Consider the following 21,942-nt stretch of genomic DNA (forward strand, 5'->3'; position numbering starts at 1 on the left):
TTTTGAACATGACCTGCCTTTCCAGTGATATTGTGGTTCAAATCCTCAAAAGCTTGCCAAAATTGAGTTGAATTAACAAAATAAGGAGGATTGGATATGAAATTGAGTTACAATGCATATCAAAATGGAGAATGAGGGCTTTCAAGGCAATATACAGTCGGAAAGGGAGGTCAATGAGAATTTAGAACAGAGGATACAGCCGGAAAGGGAGGTAAAAGGGAATTTTGAACATGACCTGCCTTTCCAGTGATATTGTGGTTCAAATCCTCAAAAGCCTGCCAAAATTGACATAAATTAACAAAATAAGGAGGATTGGATATGAAATTGAGTTACAATGCATATCAAAATGGAGAATGAGGGCTTTCAAGGCAATATACAGCCGGAAAGGGAGGTAAATGAGAATTTAGAACATGACCTGCCTTTCCACCAGAACTGCCTTTCCATAGATCCAAAGGTGTGAAAAGAGGTTTTTGCTATGGATGGGAGCTCAAAATGATATCAATATTGACCAAACCAGTGAAAACGAGACATAAACAGAGGTTTTGGAGTGATTTAGGAAGACTGGGTTTCCGGCTGGTTTGCCTTTCCATGAGAAAAAGGGCATGAAAGGCCCAAAACGCTAAGGGAAAGGGCATGCCCTTTCCGGGTGTAATATAGTTAGGCCCGGCCAGTTTCGGCAGATATGGATTTTCGAGATTCAGTACGAAACCGTGTGCGGGAGAAACGTGCAGTGCGGTCCATTTCTGCGGCGTATGTTGGGCTCCATGTGGTAGTCACTTCTTCATTTAGCAGTTTCGCGGCGTTCAAAGTTGCCTCGTAAATTAGAGGATGAAGGTCAGTCATGTCTTCCTCCGTAGCTCCAGGAAGCATCAGATAGATTCGATTCCGACCCCCGTTTGTGCCGCAAACGCCCCACAAAACATTACGATCGTTTCCCGGGTCGCGGTACTCATGATCTCCTGTACCTGCGTTATCCTGATTTAATCTATGCGTGAATTTGTGATTCAAGTACATTGTAAAGATTGCGCCTACCAAGAACCGGACTTGAGCATGCAGATGGCCATGAACCGACTTTTTGTTCTCGTACGTGGTGAAGATGTCGTACGAGCTGGTCCAAGGAAAGTGCTCGCGGAAAATCAACGCAGAATCGATATCGCGCATAACGGACACATCGGGGTCATCTAGTACATGATGAAAAGTCGTTGGAATGTCCAGAGTATACTGTCCATCCTCTCCAGTACCACTAAGAACCAGATCTATGTATTTTTCGACTGCTTTTCGATCCAATTGGCGAAATGGAGTATTCGCAGGGCGGACACCAAGGAGGGTCGCACGAGCGGTGTCGAATTCGGCGATGAGAGACATAATGTTGATTTTGTTCAACAGCTCGACGTCGGAGTCCTCTGAGTCGGTGAAAAGGCTCGCAGTAGACATAGCGGTTAGTGGGCCAGACAGATAAAAACGGCGGATTTATATACAGCAATTCCACGACTCCTGAGTGATGGGTAAATTTTCACCACTCCTGCGCCACAAGTTTCAGATGCGTCTTATATTACGCGCCGCCCTGATATTAGTACAACATCTGTCACGGATGAAACACTAGAATTACTGATATATTCCGACGCACTGCCACAGATTGAATGGAGGATTCTAGCCGATGTGCTAGGTGCCTGATCGACATTAGATCTACCTTCACACTACAATATTCCCCCACACGGCCCCTAAGGTCCACAAACATCAAGGACACGCTCGACTTGAGACATCCGACTTATTCACATTACATCAGTGGAGCGCTTATTTAACTGGCGGCGATAATTTGTCGCCGGTTGACAGGGAAACTTAAGCGCTTAGGGTACAACGTAATGCTTATGAACGGCGAGATTTTCTCGCCGCACATGTGCGAGCCCGGTGTGAAGCGGGTTGCGGCGACATTTTCTCGCCGAACAGACACGAGCCAGCCGTCAGCTAGGTGCGGCGAGTTTTTCTCGCTGCACCTGGAATAAATAGCGACCGCCCACCACATTACAACCATATACCTTAGAGTTAATCCTAAGCTATACTACGCGTTTATCGTAACTACTTCCGGCTAGTTACACCTCTTTCCCTTCCTCTCTTCCTAACCACTGGCTTCTTCGAACGGTGAAGAGTGGGGTCCATAGGAGGGGCGTCGTCCACGTCCGACTACGCAGAGTGAGTCACGGTATGTGAGCTAGGCGGAATACTTACCGGTGTTGCCTCCCGTTTCCTGCGAGACTTGGCCGGTTGTTTCGACTTTCCCCTGTGCGGTGGACGGTACGGATCTTCTGGTTCAGTGAGATCGACACGGCGCAATTGCGAGACAAGAGTTTGCGTCTCTGCACGTCCCTTCCCTTTTGAGGTAGAGATCGTCAGGTCAGGAGCATCCTCAGACTCCGAATACGTGAACTCAATTTCGGAAGCATCCTTCAACTGGCCATCAGAACCCATTGCAGGTGCGTCGAGAGTAGGTTTTACGGGGGGTGGTGAAGGTGTAGGTGATGGCAAAGAGGAAAGATCGGACGACAATCCAGGTACATTTACCGCAGGGAGTTGTGGAGAAACAGGCGCCGTAGGGGTTTCCACCGGTTCGAAATCCATTGGTTCAAAGGGATTTGGAAGATCCATTACAGGGGCTGAGTGAGTAGCAGGGCCGACCGGTGCCGGAATGCCCTGTGGAATGGGGGGTGGGGACAGGAAGTGATGTTGCGTCTCACCTGGTGCAATGAAAGGCATAACTGGTCCCAGCGTGCTACCAGATTGAACAGGCTGGTCCTGACTCCTGTGCAAAGTTCCTTCAGCGTTATTCCGGGCTTCTTGCTGTTTCGCCGCGATCACTTTCCGAAACTCGGCTGCCCGTTGTTGGCTAAGTTCTCGATATGCCGCTGGGTCAAGTGCTTCAAGAGGTTGTGGAGGTGAAGGTGGTTCAGGGGCCGCATTGAGTCGGGAAGGAGTAACAGTAGCGTTGATCTGAGATGGCCCCGCCGCGAGTCGCATTGATCGTGCTGGGCTTTCATCGTGCACAACTTCGGAAGACTTCACCTTGCTCGTTTTCGTCTTCTTTTTAGGACCCTCCTCATTCATTGCGCCTTTCTCGGCGGTGCTCGGCACCTTCCTCGCACGTTTCTTCGAGGCAGTCGTAGACTGTTTTCCTTGCTGCGTTGACTGTTCCTCACCTTCCTTGAAGCGGTCTTGTAAAGCTACGCCGAGGGCCGACTGCGCACTTTTGAGGTTCTGATGAACCTCTTCGGCCACGTCGTCACCTGCACTGACCCCTTTTGTCAGTGCCTCGTATTCTTCTACCGCGTGGCCAGCAAGCATTTTGAATGTTTCTAATGCAAATGAGCTATAATCATTAATTAGGCGAGCAGACTTACTCAAATTACGGTCCAATTCCAGAAAGGTTCCCAAGAGGAAGCGCTTGCCCAAACCAGTCGCGATTAAAAGGACCTCCACTGTTTTATCTGCAACCAACTGAATGACGTATGTCGGGAAACGCTGGCCTCGTCGATGAATCCGACCTGCAGTTTGTTGGGTGTTAACTGCCGTCCACGCCGCTTCCTAAACTGACATCAGCATAGTTCTCGGGGATTCAATATACACGTACATATAAAATCAATGTCCGTGCACACGTAAGATTCAGCCTGGTGGCACCGACCTGCGACATTATAAGAACGTCGACGGGTCCGTGGCGGAATTGCTCAATAAGACGAGTACGCTCCTTAGATGAGACTGCCCCGCTAATGGCGACATTGCGAATGCCACAGCAGGTCAGAATCTGAGGAGCGTTAAAAAGTTAATTTGCTAAAAGTAATGTACTTACGTTCTGCATCCAGGGATGAAACTTCGCGTAAGTTGTGAACAGTATGATTTTTTCATTTGGTGCCCTGGGCTCGTCGGAGAGAAGTGGACGAACTTCCCATCCGGAAAGGAAGTCCGGTAGTCCGATGTCAGCGGCGTCAACAACCCGGTCCGTTGTCGAATGAAACTCCGAAGGAAATGTATTGTCTGCGCCTTGCCGAAGGACTCGAAGCATGATTTCAATCGCAGCTTTGAGCTTCGTCGCGGAGTCAGATTGCAGAGCCTCGAGGTTATACTCCTCAGGAGTATACTGATCCGCACTGGGAAAAGAGAGTTTGGACCGGGCTTCATTAAAAAATTTCTGGAAAAAAACAGTCAATACGGCGTGAAATTATCGCTGGTTTGTTACGTACTCCCAAAGTGTTAGTATCAAACACCCGTGCTTTGAGTGTGTCTTGAACAGCGTCATACGAGCTGTCTGCTTCCGATTCCGTTACCGTAACACGGACGTGAATCATCGTGTGAGGTGGAAGTTGAGCTCCCAGTGGCTTGCCTTCGAAATTGAGGGATTGATTGGTTCGCTTGACAGTATGTGGTGCAAGGTGGCGCTGAGCAACTTTCACCATTATTGACGCGAAGTATGCAACACCCGTGCCCTCAGTTTGCTGCATAATTTTGTCCCGTTCCGTAAGCTGTAAAGCTTCTTGATGAGTCCGAACAGTCGACTTCCCCTTGAGAATTCGAAGATCTCGGGACATTCCCCGAAGATTCGTCGTTTCATCCTCCACCAGACTCGGAGGTCGCACAAGTAAGGCAAGATTGATGAGATCCTGAATACCCATTGAATAAACAATTTCCGCGATAAAAAGGAACTTACATTTGGTGATTCAAGGAGGGGTGTGGCCGTCATCGGGACTTTAATCAGTGAACTGTCAAAAATTGCAGAGAACGCTCTCCACAAAGCTTTCCCCGTTCGAGCGTCCTGCACCTCATCCAGAAAAGTAGAGCAATAAGGAAATGCATAGACCGTGTCTGGTTTCTGCTGATACTTTAGCCGGGGAATACCATCGATTTGCATGACTGCAATGCTTCGTTCGTTGTATGTGAACATACGTTGAAGTGTCTAATCAAGGGTCAACCTCAATACGACAATTTATCACTGCACTCACTCTCGCTGCAACAACCAAGATCTGATTAATTTTCGGCACCGAGTTTGTGCGCAGCACCTTCGCAATTTCGTCCTCCCATTGACCTGCGGTATTCGAAATGATGTGAAGATGGATAGCATTGCCTCGAAAAAATCGAGTGATTTCGGCTACCCACTGATCCATCAAACTCGTGGGCACGACCACCAGGTGGCGCTCATTCGGTATTCCGGATGCTAAATTACCAAAACTCGGCGCTTAAATGGCGCGTCAGTAAACGGCGATATTTTATCGCCGCTGGCACGTACCATCTCTGAGGCACGCGGGTAACTTTGACCGGTCCATTTCTTTCGCTTTCACCTTCTCCTGAATTTCATACAATGATTGCAGTGTTGCAATCGTTGCCATTGCACACATTGTTTTACCCAAACCAACCTCATCAAAGAGACAAATACCTGGAACTTTTGCCCACTCCTCACGCACTGGTCGGATCGTCCTCTCGTTAGCAGGACCACTGTGGAGAATATTCCGAAGGTTGGCTTTTTTTGGCGTCGTCAATGATAACATGACCGCTGCAACAAATACAAACTGGTGCCAGCTGATCTTCACGGGTGTGCTGTTCAAAAACGGTTTATCACCGTCACTGTCAGCTAACATCGCTGGTTCGTCCGCTGTGTGTCTTCGAAATGCCAAAGGGAGACCGTCCTCGGGTAATCCCAGATATTCCTGCAGTGTTTTGTTGTTGTATTTTCTGAACTCTCCGACACCGATGTCTGCTCCGTCCGACTTGTAAAGCAGGAGTGCTTCATCAACCTCCGGATTCTCATACATGGAGATTGCGGTTCGGAGGTCAGTGCCGTCCCGTTCAACCCATTCTTCTGCAAAGTCCGCTAATTCCAAGGCAAATGCCTGGAAATCACTTTCACTCGGAGCAGGGATGTGTTCAATCTTCTTCCTGGGAATGGATCTCGCCAACACCCGCCCATATCCCACTAAAACAATACTTAGGACCGCACAGCGATAAATTTCCACCCCCACTTACCTATCTTTTCGTCGTAACCACCTGCATCCAAGTGCACTTCGATTGTTTTCGACGTTTTCGCCTCAATGACTCCTACGAGCCACCCGATTATCATTTGACAATAATCTAACTTTTTGCCCTGATCACTGAGACGGGACCACCTCGCTTCAATTTGTTTCGGCGCGTCCGGTGACTCAATATTAACGTCCTCCTCTCGAATTTCATCGTCCTTCTCGCTCGCCACTTGCCATGCTAGTTGAGACTTCCAGTGCTGCAACTTTCTGAAAACACTCCGCGCCTTCTTAACGTCAAAGTCATGCGGCACCTCGAAGCTTCGCCAAAACTCGGGACCGAGTATTTTCTCCAGCTCCGTTTGAGTTGCATTGAGAGAATCTATCGCCCTCTTGCACTCCTTCGTCGCCGCATCCAGGTATGTTTGGATCACGCCATTCAGCCACGTCTTCGCCGTGTCCGGAGGCGTGATATCCTTCCCTTTAATAGCATCTCCAAATATCTCTTCCAAGATATTATCCTGACGCCCCGTCCACTGCGTAAGAGGAACAAACCCTTTCACAACCCGTCCTTGTGGGTCCTTCTCAGCGAACAGCTTTACCCACGCGATGTAGCGGTCACGAATACTGAAACCCATGTTCTCGAGGGTGTCCTTCAACTGAAAACCGTTTCATGTCATGTCAAATAACCTTACATTATGACTTACAGGTTGGTCCATACAACTTCCCCACCCTTCGCTCTTGTTCGAAAGCCCCACGTCATTCAAATTCCGATTTTTGAAGTTGTACTTCTCGATATCGTTCCTCCCGCCCTTTCTGAGGTCCTCCAACTGGTCGTGGATATCATTCCAGCGCGCTCCCCACTTCTCTTGGAATTTCTCGGGACAAGACAAATCCCAAAAAGGCGGTACGTTGAATCGGCGCAACCGTTCGGTAAGCACGCTTTCTTTCGTGTACACAGTCCCGTCGCCATCCAAAAATTTCTCAGGTTTTAGGAGACTGGGGTTGTTGAGGATGAGATGAATTAAAAGCGCTAATTTACGGTTGGAAGACATGTATTTTCGTGCTAAATGATTGTTTTAAGCTGAGTACCACGCTGTCCTTACATTCAGGTGAAGGGCAGGAATACGTACCAACAGTGAAACGTTCGAACCGGCGATTTTTGAAGGTTTCTAGTTTACAATTGTTCTCACCAGATGGTCGTGGTTGGAGTTCAAACGACGTTTACGGAGGATTGTTGCTAATTACTCTTGTTTGTCAAACTATATAGTTAATTCCCACGATCATTCAGTCCTCAGCCAAACGCGATAATTGAGTTTCATTTTTACCAAGTAAGAATTGGGCGAGATTTTCTCGCCTGCATGTACACCCTGTAATCTTTTACGTGGTTGTGCTCCGTGGGAATCATCCGACTATTTCGCAACCTCACACCCGGCTCTGTAACCCCTCGAAAGTTATCAAAAAAACATCACAGTGTGGCGATATTTTCTCGCCGGCTACACACCGCCCTCTGTCCACCCCCTGCCTATCTAACTGGTCCAATTTTGCTTAAGTAGAACTTTGCCTGCTCCCCACCTTCCAACTACATCCTCTGTGCTACTGAGTTCCACTCAGCTGAGCCAAGCTTCAAATTGACCACCTTGCGAAATTATTTGGAGGGGAAACGTTAACATCTGTACTCTTACGTCTGCTGACGTAAGCTTCGCAGTCTCTTTCAGCGGCGATAAATCATCGCCGTATCAAGTACATTGCAGAAACAACACTGAAATTGCAAGAAGGTGGTAAATAAAAAGTTAAGGTCCAATGACCACAAAAGCTCGATATGTACATATGTCCGTGTATATGATAGTCCAAAAGCAAGTGTCTCATTTTCGCGCAGACCTACCCCTGGTTTTCTTCGCACCCTTCCTCCCCTTCGTACGTTTAACTTCGGGTTCCGTTGAAGGTGCGTCCTCCAGGTCGGCCTGCGCGGAAGTTAGTATATTCTTCGGTCAGTAATATTAAACACTTACTTGAGAGCTGGGAATTGTGCGGCGTCCTGTTGCTGGCTGTTTGGATTTTCCCTTGCGAGTCGGTTGCGAAGGTTCTTGAGCATCGCCGATGTCCACACTGCTCATACGAGTTGAAAGTTCTTCGAAAGCTTTGCCTTTACCCTTCTTCGCGGTTGCACCTTCATCTGATACACGTCTCTTGCGCTTTTCCGTTGAAGGCTTTGCAAAGGGGAGTTCGTCCGACTCAGATTGATAAAAGTCCATCTCCGACGCATCCTTCAATTTTCCGTCGCGACCCAAAGCTGGAGGATCAGGGAGAGGCACCGACTTGTCCTCGGGGCTGGGAGTGAGAGTTTCGAGCGGAGTGAGGTCCCCATCCATTGCATCTGTGAGTTCTCGGGCTGGTTGAGGTTCCTGCTCGTGAATGGGCGATCCCATCCGAACGTCACGCTCTTCGACAGGGTCCTCACTAACAGGGCTAAGAGGTCTAGCTGGAAGATCGACTTGCGGGGGATCAGATACTTTCGACCTCGACGGGCCCGCCTCATTAGATGGTGGGCCAAGAACTCCTCTACTTACGCCCACGTTCGATGGGCCCGCTTGTGAATCTTCAGGCGTGGGTGCAATACGGCCAGGACCTTGAGTTTCTGATTCAGACGAGCTGAGCGACTCGTCAATAAACTCCGCAGACTTGACTTGCGAAGCTTTTTTGGTGGGTGCTTGGGCTTTCTCAGCTTGCTTTCCCTTGGCCTTTTTCGATTTCGGCTCCGTTGGCCTCCCGTCATTGATAGCAACTCCCAATTTCGACTTGGCGCTTTTCAAATGATCTTGCACCTCGCTAGCCACATCCTTTTCTGTCCCCTTGCCTTTGACCAGTTCCTCATACTCTTCCAGGTCTTGTCCGCTTAGCATCTTCAATGTTTCTGAGGCAAGAATTAGAGTGGGAAAAACGACGATCTTACGACTTACTTTCATTCCGTGGGATGGAAAGAAATGTTCCCAGAAGTTGCAGTTTACCCAATCCATTCGCAATGAGCAAGATTTCCACCGTGCCGTCGGCCATTAATTGAATGACAAATGTGGGCCATAGTTGCCCCCTTCGGTGGATCCGTCCTTGCCCCTGTTCAGTATTTACTGCACTCCAGTTTGCTTCCTGGAAGTCTGCCATTAGATCAAGACTACTTGTATGAAACAGAACTTACGTAGAGGATCATGGTGCGAGCACATGTTAGGTTAAGGCCGGTTGCGCCGACTGCCGACATTATAAGAACGTCGACGTCCCCATGACGAAACTCTTCGATGAGACGCGTGCGCTCCTTCGCAGGAACAGCACCACTAATCGCAACACTCTTGATCCCGCAGCATTTCAAAATCTGTAATGTGTCAGTAATGCAATGGTAGCAATGAATATCTCTTACATTCTCAATGTGATCATGGAATTTCGCGAAAGTGGTGTACAAAATGATCTTCTCCGTCTTGTTCTCGCTGAGCTTGAAGCGTTCCTCTGGTTTCAAAGGATCCACGGACCAGCCATGGAGGAAATCAGGTAATCCCAAGTCCTTCGCGTCGATAACTCTGTCGGTGGTGCCGTGGTACTCAGCAGGAACTACATTACCTGCGCCATGGCGCAAAGTTCGAAGCATGATTTCAATGGCACACTTTAACTTCGTGGCGGAGTCCGAGTGCAGCGCGTCGAGATCATATTCCTCAGGAGCATACCTGTCTGCACTCGGAAACGATAATTGAGAACGTGCCTCGTTGAAGAATTTCTAGTACTTCAAAGTCAGTAACTGGCGAGAATATATCGCCGCCCATCACGCACCCCAAGTGTATTGGTGTCAAACACCTTCGCGTCCAGTGTCTCGCTAACTACACGATAAGATTCATTCACCTCTGAATCCGTCACTGGAACTGACACATGTAAGACTGTGTGTTCAGGAAGTTGTGCACCTAGCGGCTTTCCCTCAAAATCCAACGACTTGTTCGTTCGGCGCACAGTGTGGGGAAGCAAATGACGTTGCGCTATCTTCACCATAGTATTGGCAAAGAGCGCGACCGCCGACCCTTGGGTTCTCGCAACAATTGTCTCTTGCTCGGTTAGTTGGAGCGCCTCCTGATGAGTCCTCACCACCGATTTCCCCTTGAGAATGCGCAAGTCGCGCGCCATGTCTTGTAAGTTGGCCCTTTCTGTAAGCACAAGAGTCGGCGGCCGAATTAAACGAGCAAGATTAACAAGATCCTGTCAAAAGTACATTAGCTTCCATCGTCATTAAACGGTATTTCATACATTTGGATGTTCCAGTAAAGGAGTTGCGGTCATTGCAACTTTTACCAGAGTAGCATCAAACAAAGCCGATAAAGCCACCCATAATGCTTTACCAGTACGAGCCTCCTGAACTTCGTCAACAAAAGTCGTAGCCCAAGACATGCTATACAAGGTATTTGCTTTTTGGGTGTAATGAAGGCGCGGGTAACCATCGGTCGTCATGATTGCGATGGATCGATTATTATTTTTGTACATCCGTTGCAGAGTCTAAAATGGTCGTCAGATGAGGCGATATTTTATCGCCGGCTACTTACTGGAGCCGCAACAAGCACAATCTGGTGAATCCTTTCCACGTCTTTGCATTCGAAGACCTTTTTCACGTCATCGGCCCAGTTCTTTGCCACGTTTGAAATAATATGAACATGAACCGCGTCTGGTCTGAAGAAACGCGTTAACTCCGCTTTCCATTGATCCATTAAGCTGGAGGGAACGACAATTAAATGCCGCTCATTGGGAATCCCCCCATCCAGGTTCCCAAACTTCCCCGCTACAAAACTGCTGTTAGTACACAGCGATATTTTATCGCCGCCCAACGTACCTTCCTTCAAACACCCCGGCAATTTCGACGAGTCCATCTCTCCCGCCTTCACCCTCTCCTGTAATTTAAAAAGCGACTGGAGCGTCGCTATCGTCGCCAATGCGCACATCGTTTTTCCTAATCCAACTTCATCAAACAAACATACTCCCGGCACTGTGGCCCATCGCTCCTTAATCGCACGTAGAGTCCACTCGTTCACTCTTCGCTGATCTAAAATATTGGGAATATCAGTTTGCTTCCCCGAGGTAAGTTTCAAAACCAGTGATGCCACGAAAACGAGTTGATGCCAGCTAATTCGAACTGGACTACTATCCAGAAATGGTTTGTCGGATGCTCCGTCAGGTATCATTCCTGGTTCATCGGCCGTATGACGCCGGAAAGACGTTGGCAAACCATCCGATTCAAATCCCAGATATCGCTCCAGCTCGTCGGGAGTTAAAGACTTAAACTCCCCGACACCGATGTCGTCTCCCTCCTGTTGGTACATCCGTAACGCGCTGTCGAACTCCGGATTTTCCCACATCGAAATAGCAGTACTCAACTGGGTGTCATCTCTTCCCACCCAGGCGTCCGCAAAATCAGAGAGTTCCGCTGCAAACGCACGAAATTCGGAGGCACTCGGCGCCGGCATGTTATCGATATGTTTCCGAGGAATTTTTCGAGCAAGCACCTTCCCGTACGACACTAAGAATTAATTAGACAATGTCAAACTCAGAATGTATTTCACCTACCTATTTTCTCGTCGTAACTCCCCGGTTCGAATCCCAGCTCCACAGTTTTCGACGTCTTCGCTTCAATAACGCCTACAAGCCAGCCGATAACAAGCTGACAGTAGTCTAGTTTTTTCGCGGTTTCACTGAGATCCGTCCACCGCGCTTGGATTTTCGCCGCCGCCTCTGGGTCCTCGATATCGATGTCCACCCCTCTCCGTTTTTCATCCTGCGCAGTCGGAACCTGCCAAGAGAGAAGGCCTTTCCAGTTCCGTAACTTCTTGAACACGGACCGCGCTTTGCGGAGGTCAAAACCCGTAGGAATCTCCATCTTCTCCCAGAAATTTTCTCCAAGAATATTTTCCAAATCACGCTGACACCGTACAATCGACTTCTCCGCGCGTATCACCTCCTTTGAAGCAGCGTCCAGAAGTGTTTGGATGGTCCCTTGGAACCACGTCTTCGCACTCTCGGTACAAGTCACATCCCCCGCTCTCACACCATCCCCAAATATATCTTGCAGAATATCGTCCGCCATCGTACTCCAGTCGTTTAGAGACACAAAACCTCTCAATGGTTCCCCGCCCGCTTTTTTCGTCTGATTAACCACCCAACGGTGATAACGGCTCTGAATAGACATTTCCTTCCTCGCAAGTGCCGCTTTCAACTGATATCATTAGTTTAGAACCCCTAAAAACTACGACACTTACCGGCACATCGAAACAAGCTCCCCAATGACCTGCCCTCGCTGCGTCAAGCACATCTGACAGCTTGTTCTCTCGAAAATTGAACCGCTCGCAGCTAGTCCGGTTCGCGAATTCGAGTTCTTTGAAACCCTTTCTTATATCAGCCCAGCGGGCTCCCCATTTTGCTTCGTGTTCCTCAGGACATTCCTCTTCCCAAAACGGCACCACCTTCGACAGCTTCAGGTAGTGCATCGCGGGGGAGTCGTTGTAGAGAATGTTGCCCTCGAGGTCGCAGAGTTCGTCAGGGTCCAAAAGAGAGGGCGTGTCGAGAATAAGGTGCATCAACAACGCATATTTACGGTTGGTGTCCGCAGTTCGAACTTTTGACTCCTTCGAACCCTTGTTTGCTGAGTTTTGCGACATTTCACGATTCTGGCTAGAAAATATCGCCGCTCACTGAGTACCTCTTCTTTGCTTACGCCCCATAACAGGGGACATACGTACCAGCTAAAATTTAATTTTTCGGCGATGTTCACGGTTATGGTTACGACTACGCTCAAGTCTTAAGGACAAGCTAAATTTCGCACTATAAGAGATGGTAGAAGTTCGAGTTCAAGAGTAGTTTAGCCGAATTGACCTGTAATTACTGTTGTTTACCTACTGTACAGTTGGTTCCCACGGTAGTTTCACACGGTCACGCCAGTTCCTCGTGCACCCTGTATTACCAAGTCTCGATCCCATTGCTTTTCACAGAGTGGCGATATTATCTCGCCGCCCACTGCCGCCACAAAAACATCCTCACCCAGCCATCCTGCACTGACCGACTCCTGCACACCCTGCCCACCCTGTGTATCCGTGGTCGAAACTTCTGTAGTACCTTATAATATTCGTGTTGATCTCGGTAAGAATTTAACGTCGCTACTTCATAACCCTCCAGGCAAGAGTATTTCCTCAAAAATCTTCATCAGCCTCTCACACACGATCTGGCGATGTTTTCTCGCCGCACACTGGCCAGCTCTGTCCACTCAGTCCTTACCTCGCTCTCATGCAATTGAACACCTTGCTAAGTTATGTCCTGCCCTAAGAATTTTCAAGAACACACCTAAGCAACTGGCGATAATTTCTCGCCTCCTCTATACCAAAACTTGCATTTCAAAAGTGAATACGTTTCCAAGATACTTCCTCCCTCAATTTTTAGTAAGCCCGTTTCCAGAAGTGGCGAGAATTTCTCGCCTCTCTTAAGCCACCCTTTCTACGGTCCATTCACATCTCGCTCTCGTGAGCAGAATCAACACAAGGTCTCGCAAACTAGTATTTCGGTTTCACTAACCTCTATGTCAAGCCCTCCGGCGAGAATTTACTGCCGCGCGCTTCCCAAACTTCACCTGCCCTTTTTCCTACCTTCATCCCGCAAACATCTGTTTGCGGTTGTTCCACTTAATAATCCGGCAACAATTGATCACTCCTTAACGTTGTGTACTTCATGGTCACTGAAATAATATTTTTAAATACTGTTGACAGAATGCATGGGTAGTCCCGGCGAGAATTTACCGCCACGCATTGTTGCCTTCAGGGTATTCTTTACGCTTATTGCAACAACACAAGCATGACAGATATTGACGTTCCCCCTCCACCCCCCCCCCACGGGGGACCGTCAATATCTGTCATGCTTGTGTTGTTGCAATAAGCAGTGACTTGGATGGAATTGCCTTATATGGTAATCACAGCCACCAGGGGTCGACCCCCTACCGCCGTTTTCGAAACTTGTATATAACCCCCTAAAGTTCCTCAATAAACACGTCGGAATTGTAGAGGTCGGTCTGAACACGCTGCGAGAAGCTGTTCCCCTCCTCATCTTCAACTTGCTGAAAAAGTTTGAAGGGCGTGAAATGAAACTGACTCGCAAGCCGATCTGCAAATGCTGCGCGGATTACTGAAAGGGGGTCGCGGTATAACAGCTGCGGAATCGTGAACTTTTTGGGGGGAATCTGTGCGTCACCAGATGGGACTTCAATTTCTACAGAAGTCTCTGTAAACGAGTCCTTGAATCGATTGCGCTCCCAGTTTTCATCTGCTTTGGTGATCTTCTCATTAGCGGTTTGTGCATTGTACCCTCGAAGTTCATCAACCCGGAATTCAGGCCGCTGGATGATACGTGCAAGTCCGTCCATTTCGATGTTGGATTTTGTTGAGTTTCCATTGTTTTGCCAGCCCATGAGGAGCGTCTGAGTCGGATTCAAGGGGGAGTCTTCCAAGTCCTGGGAATCCTTCGAAGCCTCGTCATCATCCTGCTCATCGTGACATGGCAGATTTGACAAATCCTGGATGCCAACCTCTCCATCGGGGTCATAAGAGGGTCGATCCGGGTACTCGCGCCACAAGCCAAAGCGATTCAGCTGGGTCTTCAAGCAGTCACGGACAATAAGTATGACTCGAGGTAAGTTTGTTGTGGGAATAGAATTTTGTTGCTCAACTCGCTCTTGGTCCTCTATCTGCGAAGTCACAACAGCAGGAGTTCCCCGCGGCAGTATGTCATGGTAACGTGCTGGAAGACGCCCACGGGTTGAGCGAATAGGTCTACCTGCTGCTGTCAGTTCCTCTGGTGATGGTGCAGGTAAATGGACTGGTTCCGGGGATACATCAGGCGAGGATCGCATCATATCAGTCAGACTCTGTCGATCTGTCTGCAAAAATAAAATCAATGAAGCTCAGCAGCCCATACTTACTTCAAGCTTTGTCCAACGTACCTGTGATTCAATGTTCAGCGGAGTAACAGTACTCGAAGAGGCCTAATACACATTTGACAGTTTGTCAAAATCCCCGAGATTCAAATAAGTACATACCGTTGGATCAATAGTAGAAGAGTTAGGAAGGACTCGGATGCCTGGTGAAGGAAGAGCACTACTGACACGATTACCAGGAATAGTTTCAGCTTTTTTGAGCTTCTTGCGTTTCTGTTGCCTTCGACGGGTGATTGCAGGATCTTCATCCTCACCACCCACTTCTTCAAACCCACGTTTCTGTGCTTGAGTTGCAACATAAGTGTTCCATGTCACACAGCTTCCGCGATGTCGACTGGTTGCCTGAGCAGAAGAAAATGGACCTCGATTACATCCAGGTGCACACCGGAACGGATCAGACATATCAGCAGTTACGAGAGAAGGAAATATGGGTTTAAAAAGTGATCCGGGGCCGCCAAAATGCTCGCGAGACGGAGAACGATCAGAGGATAAAGAGACAGTGGCAAATACTTGGAAAACCAATACTAGTGTCAGACTGAGCTGCTTAAATAGCATAGTTGTTCTTGTCCTCTGAGTTGACTCAGAGTTGACTGTACTAAGTCACGAAGCGATGCCAGAAGACAAATTTCAAATTTGTATATTTGGTAGATACGCGATCACCTGATGGAGGGTAATTGGAAATTTTGCACAGGATATATAAGGGGGAAAAGCAAACGAACCCTTCTAATTTCCCTTCACCCATTACCATCACGGTCTTCCTATGTCATCCCACTCCCAAAGTCACTCAAATGGCCCCTCGCGCTCTCCAAGTCCTCACTCCCACTATCCAGGATCTGGGAGACGCAACACCTATAGCTCTCCTCCTCCAGTTGATGTCCGAGGTCGTTCCAGAGAACGCGATCGCCATACACAAAGCTCACCACCACCCCGTCGAACTCGTTCTCCCTATCAATCCAAGTCGCGTACTACCACACGTGATAAACACTACTCAATGCAAGATCGGGAACGTATCAAAGATCTGGAACGTCAGCTGGAAAGCGCAAGGAACGCGAAAGAAAATGAGGTCAGAAAGAGAAAGGCACCGTCAGTACACAACACATAAACAGGAACTTTTAACTTACACCATCTTATAGTGAGCCCGTTGACAATGCATCAGCCATGCGGCGAGGACGCGCTATCCCTAAACTTATCACTGCATATGAGAGTATTCATACCCTCCTTGCACAGTACGATGAGTACCGGCAAAAGGGATACCATCTTGGAGATCTTGAAGAAGACGATGATGATATTGATGAAGAGAAACGCGCAGAAGAACTAGAAGAAAAGCGAAGGTGAGTATATCCGATGTTTCACAGAGTTCATTATTGTACTCAGAATTGTTAGGCTACAACGTGGATACTCAGCTATCCTTACAATCAACAAGGCAATTTACCCAGACTTCGTAAATAAGATCAAAGATTCTGGGGGCACACATATTATCAGCCAGGTGAATCAAGCATTGCGAGCATTACCAGTCATAACTGGTACACTGACATACCTTGTTTCAGCTTCAAAGGGGTGCAAATAGTGCAAGGTCCTTCGATACATCCATGGTCATGAACTTTGTCGGCGAGGCACTAAACAAGGAGGTTCAAAAGATCAACCAAACGAGGTTGAAAGAGTACCAGATCAAGTTGCGTGCTCACGCCGAGCGTGTCACAGGAAGTGACAACTTAACCGATCTTCCCGCTGCCACATCACCCGAACCGGTTCTTGAACATATTGAAGAATTTCGTACAAGCTCCAGAGATAGCAGAGGGCTTCAAAACGACATTACTGGACGTCTCCTCTGTCCTGTGGAATTCGACTGGAAGGATCCAATGTGAGCAATAACACCTTTCTCAGGCTGAGTAACAAGGGATGACATTCAAATTGTGCAGTGTTCGTGCAGCTGTCCGCGCCTTCGATCCAAAGTACGATTTTGCCAGCTCTGCCCGTGCTCGCTGCTTCTACAAGGACGAGGAGTTCGACCCAGACGATCTAGACAAGGGTTTTTTGCAGAGCTATCTGCTCGTTCAGGTATGCAAGGTTACTTCTTGATTATTCACTTGTTCATCGCTTGTAGGTCTATCGCCTGATGTTTACGTCGCCCTCATCAACTAAAGATCAGCCGGAAGATGTCGAAAATCTTCCAGCCTCAAAGAAAAAGAAAACCACTGCCACCAATTGTCGCGGGAACGTCGCACAAATCATTCACATGAACGATGTCAAACCTCGTTCAATTGCCTATGCTGCTATCCATGTCCGTACTACCTTCAAGTTCTTGTACAAATTCTTGATGTTCACACCTATTGCTAGCTTCATTTCGCACTCAACGACGCTCCTCACTGGGCTGAGTCTCATATGGGTTACAATTATCTTGACCTTTGGAATTTCATTGTCGACTTCTTCGAGGATCCAGAGGATGAAGAGGAGAAGCAACCGAAGGAGCTTTTGAAATGGTGGAATGAGTGAGTGATTCTATATCTTCTCGCCGCCATCATCCTGATTTGTCGATGTTCTAGTCGGATTTTCACCGGTACTCGCTCCGCTGCCAACAGTCGTGGCACTAAAATGACTTCTCGCAAGAAAGATCTATCCCAGCGGCTGCAGCCTTCCTCCCCTCTAAATGATATCTCATCCAATGGAAATGGAACTGTTCCATAGTACAGGGCTCACTGTCGTCGTCTACGTAACCTATATTACATCTCATGTGTACCCTATTCTCGAATGAAATTGGTTTCCCCACTCATTTTGCGAGCACCGACAAGCTAAATTTGCGCAGACGGATTCATTACTGCTGGCATGCAATCCTGCTGTCACCCATTTAGCTTATAAATAGCCATAGTCGCTAGTTAGTACTGTCTCAAAAACATAAGATATGGACAAGTATTATTTGAATTCTGTAGGGTAGCATCAATAATTTCACGGGATTCATAGTCCTCCAGCAACAGTCTCACCAAAACTACATGCGATCATAAGTTGGTGCCGAGGTTACAGGTATATCATAGTGTCATCACAATAATTGTCGAAGTGCAATGACTTTATAACTCACTGATAAGTTCTTGCAATACTTCACAAGATTGTGGTACTCTTGTGAAGACTTGTTGCTACTACAATTTATTGCAACTGGCTACGATAAAACTACCAATTTAGCGATGTAATGCACATCGTATATAAACTTATTGTACTTCACGCTATGTTGAGTTGAATGACTGTTAGCGGTCGGAGAATAGTGATCTTGGCTGAATGTACATATAGTATAGAACTCAAAGAACGTCTCAGAACGCGAGCTTGTTCGGAGTCCAGTAACGCCTATGCCGGCGCCTATTGTAACATATTCCCCTTCACCGTAACACTCTTGTTTCTTCAATCTACTGCCGCCCTCTTCGTTTAGAACAATACCGTCTATCTCAAGCAAATTTCGAGTTATCTATGGGAGACGCGACTGGTCACATTGGCGAACAAGGGGTTTGAGACTGAGGCGCTCTAAGGTGTTTTGATCAAGTTCGACGTGACGCGGCCTGAGGTACACCCAGAGCTTATCTGAACGTCCTTCGTCTTTTGACCTTGTCATTTACCTTCTAGACGTGTCTAAATCTTATGAAACTCGTCGCGGGTATGTTTCCGTATGGAATTAAGATTTGGTGCGACCTCCTTCCATGTTTGTTTTCAGTTGTGACTAACCACATTGAATGCTCATAGCACCCTCGCTAGACCAGCATGCCCTCAACTTTCGTGTTCTCAGTTCATTCCCTACGTTCCACGCACATGAACTCCCTGCCCAACCCATACCATGCTCATCTGCGTCCGACTCTGCACTACGCAGTTCCACAGCTGTGCCGTGCTCCCGTCACAAAGGCATTGATGAGAGGTCAGCGGATGGACTCGTCTGGGCTCTGGATGTTGAAGGATCGTAGTTCGGGACGACTGGACGTGTCGAAAGGACTGTGATTGGGGAGATATAGGTCAATCATTTCTCTTTGTAGTCATCCTCGCTTCGTTAACTTTGCTTGCCCTTTTTACAGCGCGTTTCTCATATTTGATGATGTTTGTTCCCAATCGTCAAACGACCTTTGTTCGTTTTGTGAACTTCTCATTTCACCGTATCCTCCATGCTCGTCTCATATGCGCAGGTGTTTTCGGAGGTATTTCTAATTCTCGCTTTCTGAGTTCTTCTGATAGCCTTTTCTTTAGCTCATGCAAGCTTAAGCTGGCCACTCTAGACCGACTGGACGAATCATGTAAACGTAGGAATACAGAGGAAACGAGTTCTTACTCGTCTGAGATGAAAGAACGGATGACGCGATGACCGTCGCTCTCTTACAGCCAGGTAGACCTGCGGCATCCTCGAGGTCCAAGGTGAGTTTCAGTATATATGACGTCCATTTTCGTTAGACACCCTTTGTTGATGTCCAGTCCCCTTCTTTTTGTCCATTGGGACCCGCTGGCTCTTCCTCACAACTTATTGAACCCGTCTACCACGCTCAATGAACGAAATCTCCTCTTGAAATTCACGTACAGCCACGAGCATCTCCTCAAGTCATCACACCTTCACTTTGTCCCACGTCGCTTCGAGAATTCCTTAACGGACGATAATCTCCCACAACTCATCCTCTTATGAAGCATCCCCATTGCGATGAGCCATGTCAATGTCTGCGTCTACATTCGGCGGTTCATGCTTCACTCTCCACATATCCTCCGCGTATCACGCTGGTAATGATCATGCTCACCACAACTGCGACGATCAATTAGTTGCCTTCTCCGAGCGCTGATTCCGAATTCAACACTGGACAAGCTCAGGACTGTGGATGTCAAGTTCTACGAGCAGAGGACAGAGTGACGCTGATCGAGTTCGATTTGGTGAGCGACGTATCCGCCTCCAGCAATTTCCGCTGTATTCATTTCGCTTCCTTATTTACGCAGTTCCACTTATTTAATATCGACGGATATCACCCTAAATACTCCAAACCCGTTCGACCTATTTTCTAGATCCGTCCAATGCACGTCCTCTTCTACGCCGACTCCGTTGCGTGAACTTTTCATACATAAGGGAGAATTCTCGCTTCGTTGTATCACCCTCCTCGGTGTCCAGCGTTCCACGATAACTACCGTGTTCGATCTCATGGTAAGTTCCAGTGTCATTTTGTTCCCAATACTTTGTTGTTCTGACTTGTATAAAGCAGACACGTAGTCTGCGCAGAGTGCCTTCGCCATATCATGCGTCAGATTTGTCCTCTGTACCGAGTTGCCTTCGACCCCAGATCAACGGTCAAGCTTCACACTGACTTGGATAGCGTCAGAGCAGTGTCTTCCGGCCGGGTTTGGCAGTGGAAGAGATAGTCCCTCTGCTGAACAAGAGGCCCGTTCTCTTCATTAGAGGCTTGCTGCAGTTGCCAATGCTGGCACTTCTGAAGCCAATCTTCGCTCGCTGGAATCAGAATGCAAAACTTCTCTCCGGTCACCGTCGAGGTCGCAGAATCAGTACGTTGATTCATTCAGAGAACAACTTGAAGGGAGCCGAACAGAATATGATGAACTCCAGGTGCGATTGTTAGAAGTGGGACGAGGAAAGAGGCTGACAATGCAAGAAGAAAGGCTGAAGGGGATAAGAAAGACGTGCAAGCTACTGCCGTGCGACAAGAGCTGGAACTGATGCAAAAAGTATCGGAGATGTAGAACAAGTACATTGACCTCTTAGAGTGAGTTTCTGCATTTCATTCCCTTTTGGCAGTGACTGTGCCCTCTGTCATTATAGACAAGTGAATGTTGTTTTGCGCAGACCCGTACTCTAAATCCTCAAGTATGCTAGTTCAACCAGCAAAAAGGCGTTGAATGACGGACTCCGGAATCAACTTCATCGTCTCAGTGGTCCATTTACCAGGAACACCCTGACTACCAGCGCTAGACGAGGATCAGTACTGATTTGTCGCGAGTGTCCGAAGAGCGTTTTGAACGTTGGGAGTTGAAAGAGGGTGTTCCTGAGCAAGATTTCATGATATTTCCTTTGCCTGAATTGACTGTTTATGTGCTCGCAGCAGATAGCTTTGTCAGTCTTCCTGGTGACGATAATTCAGAAGGCAGCTCCCGTGTTCGTACAATTGCCGGTCATTCCGCCTGAAGATCTCAAGGACTCGGCCTCCTACCAGAAATCTCAAAGTATCAACGAAGATATCATGCTTCTGCACTTCACCGTTGTTATCGACGGTTCATCCTACCTCGCATTCTTGAAGCACTGGACATTGATATTGAAGGTTTTCTATACAAGTATTATCATCTTCGTGCATCAGATGAACTCAGGTACGTCGTCCCTGTATGGTTGGAACGTATTTCTAAATCTCTCCTCGAAAGGCCATATCTTGTTCATACCATGAGGAGAGAGTAGTGAAGCAATGTTACGTCGATGCAGTAAGCTGGGCCTGGTCTCTGTCTCCCCCTTTCACAAGCCACTCAAGCATTACCTTGCAGCTTCTAAATACTGGTCCACATTAGGTTTGAGCTAGCGACTGAGCACCACGCAAGTGGGCTTGGATATCGATGAGCCAGGGAACTTTGGGGCCAAAGCGTCAAATATCGGCCCAATATGGGAACGCGCGTTGGGATCCCGTTTTACGGATTACTTTTTCCTACGAACCATGTGGTCAATGGAGATTGCAGGCGCAGGCATCTCAGAATGAGATTACTCTCTTGAATATCTGTATAACCACATTGTCAATTCTAAAACGACTGCAAAGCTTCAATCATGTCAATGGGTTGACAGAACTAAGATACGTCGAGAAGTTTCCTGGGGTGCTCCGTTCATTCAACTTGATGATGATTTCGGTTTCGAGTTCTTCAATGGATGATCATCGAGTGTTGAGTCACCTTATTAATGCGTCCACGGTTTTCAACCATGCTCAACGCATTCCAGCATCTTTCATTGTGATTCTTGTGAGAATT

At 47.8% G+C, this 21,942-nt stretch overlaps 6 protein-coding genes across 6 annotated transcripts; 3 read left to right on the plus strand and 3 right to left on the minus strand.

The window, feature by feature from the left end:
* Positions 1–657: 657 nt before the first annotated feature.
* On the minus strand, positions 658–1,434 carry C8R40DRAFT_1070280 (uncharacterized protein; the record flags this gene model as incomplete). The annotated part of the gene is made up of 1 exon (XM_046226207.1): positions 658–1,434. One exon carries the CDS (start codon positions 1,432–1,434, stop codon positions 658–660), a length of 777 nt encoding a protein of 258 aa, XP_046085217.1.
* A 364-nt stretch (positions 1,435–1,798) lies between these two features.
* C8R40DRAFT_1171622 (uncharacterized protein) lies at positions 1,799–12,667 on the minus strand (the record flags this gene model as incomplete). Its single annotated transcript, XM_046231732.1, has 23 exons — positions 1,799–2,059; positions 2,122–2,181; positions 2,227–3,347; positions 3,393–3,576; positions 3,623–3,793; positions 3,839–4,177; positions 4,230–4,646; positions 4,694–4,939; positions 4,986–5,218; positions 5,270–5,953; positions 6,004–6,652; positions 6,701–7,059; positions 7,879–7,957; positions 8,006–8,907; positions 8,954–9,137; positions 9,187–9,357; positions 9,403–9,753; positions 9,807–10,223; positions 10,272–10,517; positions 10,565–10,797; positions 10,849–11,532; positions 11,580–12,225; positions 12,269–12,667. 23 exons carry the CDS (start codon positions 12,665–12,667, stop codon positions 1,799–1,801), a joined length of 9,036 nt encoding a protein of 3,011 aa, XP_046085218.1.
* Positions 12,668–14,022: 1,355 nt separating this feature from the next.
* C8R40DRAFT_1070282 (uncharacterized protein) lies at positions 14,023–15,387 on the minus strand (the record flags this gene model as incomplete). The annotated part of the gene is made up of 3 exons (XM_046226208.1): positions 14,023–14,928; positions 14,971–14,991; positions 15,088–15,387. 3 exons carry the CDS (start codon positions 15,385–15,387, stop codon positions 14,023–14,025), a joined length of 1,227 nt encoding a protein of 408 aa, XP_046085219.1.
* Positions 15,388–16,580: 1,193 nt separating this feature from the next.
* Positions 16,581–17,461, plus strand: C8R40DRAFT_1195276 (uncharacterized protein; the record flags this gene model as incomplete). The annotated part of the gene is made up of 3 exons (XM_046233076.1): positions 16,581–16,846; positions 16,905–17,043; positions 17,090–17,461. The coding sequence occupies 3 exons, from the start codon at positions 16,581–16,583 to the stop codon at positions 17,459–17,461; spliced, it is 777 nt and encodes a 258-aa protein (XP_046085220.1).
* A 1,850-nt stretch (positions 17,462–19,311) lies between these two features.
* On the plus strand, positions 19,312–20,682 carry C8R40DRAFT_1171625 (uncharacterized protein; the record flags this gene model as incomplete). Its single annotated transcript, XM_046231733.1, has 6 exons — positions 19,312–19,365; positions 19,759–19,856; positions 19,930–20,131; positions 20,190–20,243; positions 20,301–20,487; positions 20,549–20,682. 6 exons carry the CDS (start codon positions 19,312–19,314, stop codon positions 20,680–20,682), a joined length of 729 nt encoding a protein of 242 aa, XP_046085221.1.
* Positions 20,683–20,896: 214 nt separating this feature from the next.
* On the plus strand, positions 20,897–21,459 carry C8R40DRAFT_326016 (uncharacterized protein). Its single transcript, XM_046234712.1, has 2 exons — positions 20,897–21,303; positions 21,355–21,459. Exons 1-2 carry the CDS (start codon positions 21,030–21,032, stop codon positions 21,375–21,377), a joined length of 297 nt encoding a protein of 98 aa, XP_046085222.1. The 5' UTR covers positions 20,897–21,029; the 3' UTR covers positions 21,378–21,459.
* The last annotated feature ends 483 nt before the right edge of the window (positions 21,460–21,942 follow it).

This window comes from Lentinula edodes (assembly GCF_021015755.1).
Source record: "Lentinula edodes strain Le(Bin) 0899 ss11 chromosome Unknown C8R40scaffold_22, whole genome shotgun sequence".
Lineage (NCBI taxonomy): Eukaryota > Fungi > Basidiomycota > Agaricomycetes > Agaricales > Omphalotaceae > Lentinula > Lentinula edodes.

Bases quoted from the DNA above. Each gene is read 5' to 3' on its own strand.
- C8R40DRAFT_326016 (XM_046234712.1), top strand. From the start codon at position 21,030: ATGTGCTCGCAGCAGATAGCTTTGTCAGTCTTCCTGGTGACGATAATT. The intron at 21,304-21,354 runs GTACGTCGTCCC...TCTCCTCGAAAG, and splicing joins CGTGCATCAGATGAACTCAG to GCCATATCTTGTTCATACCA.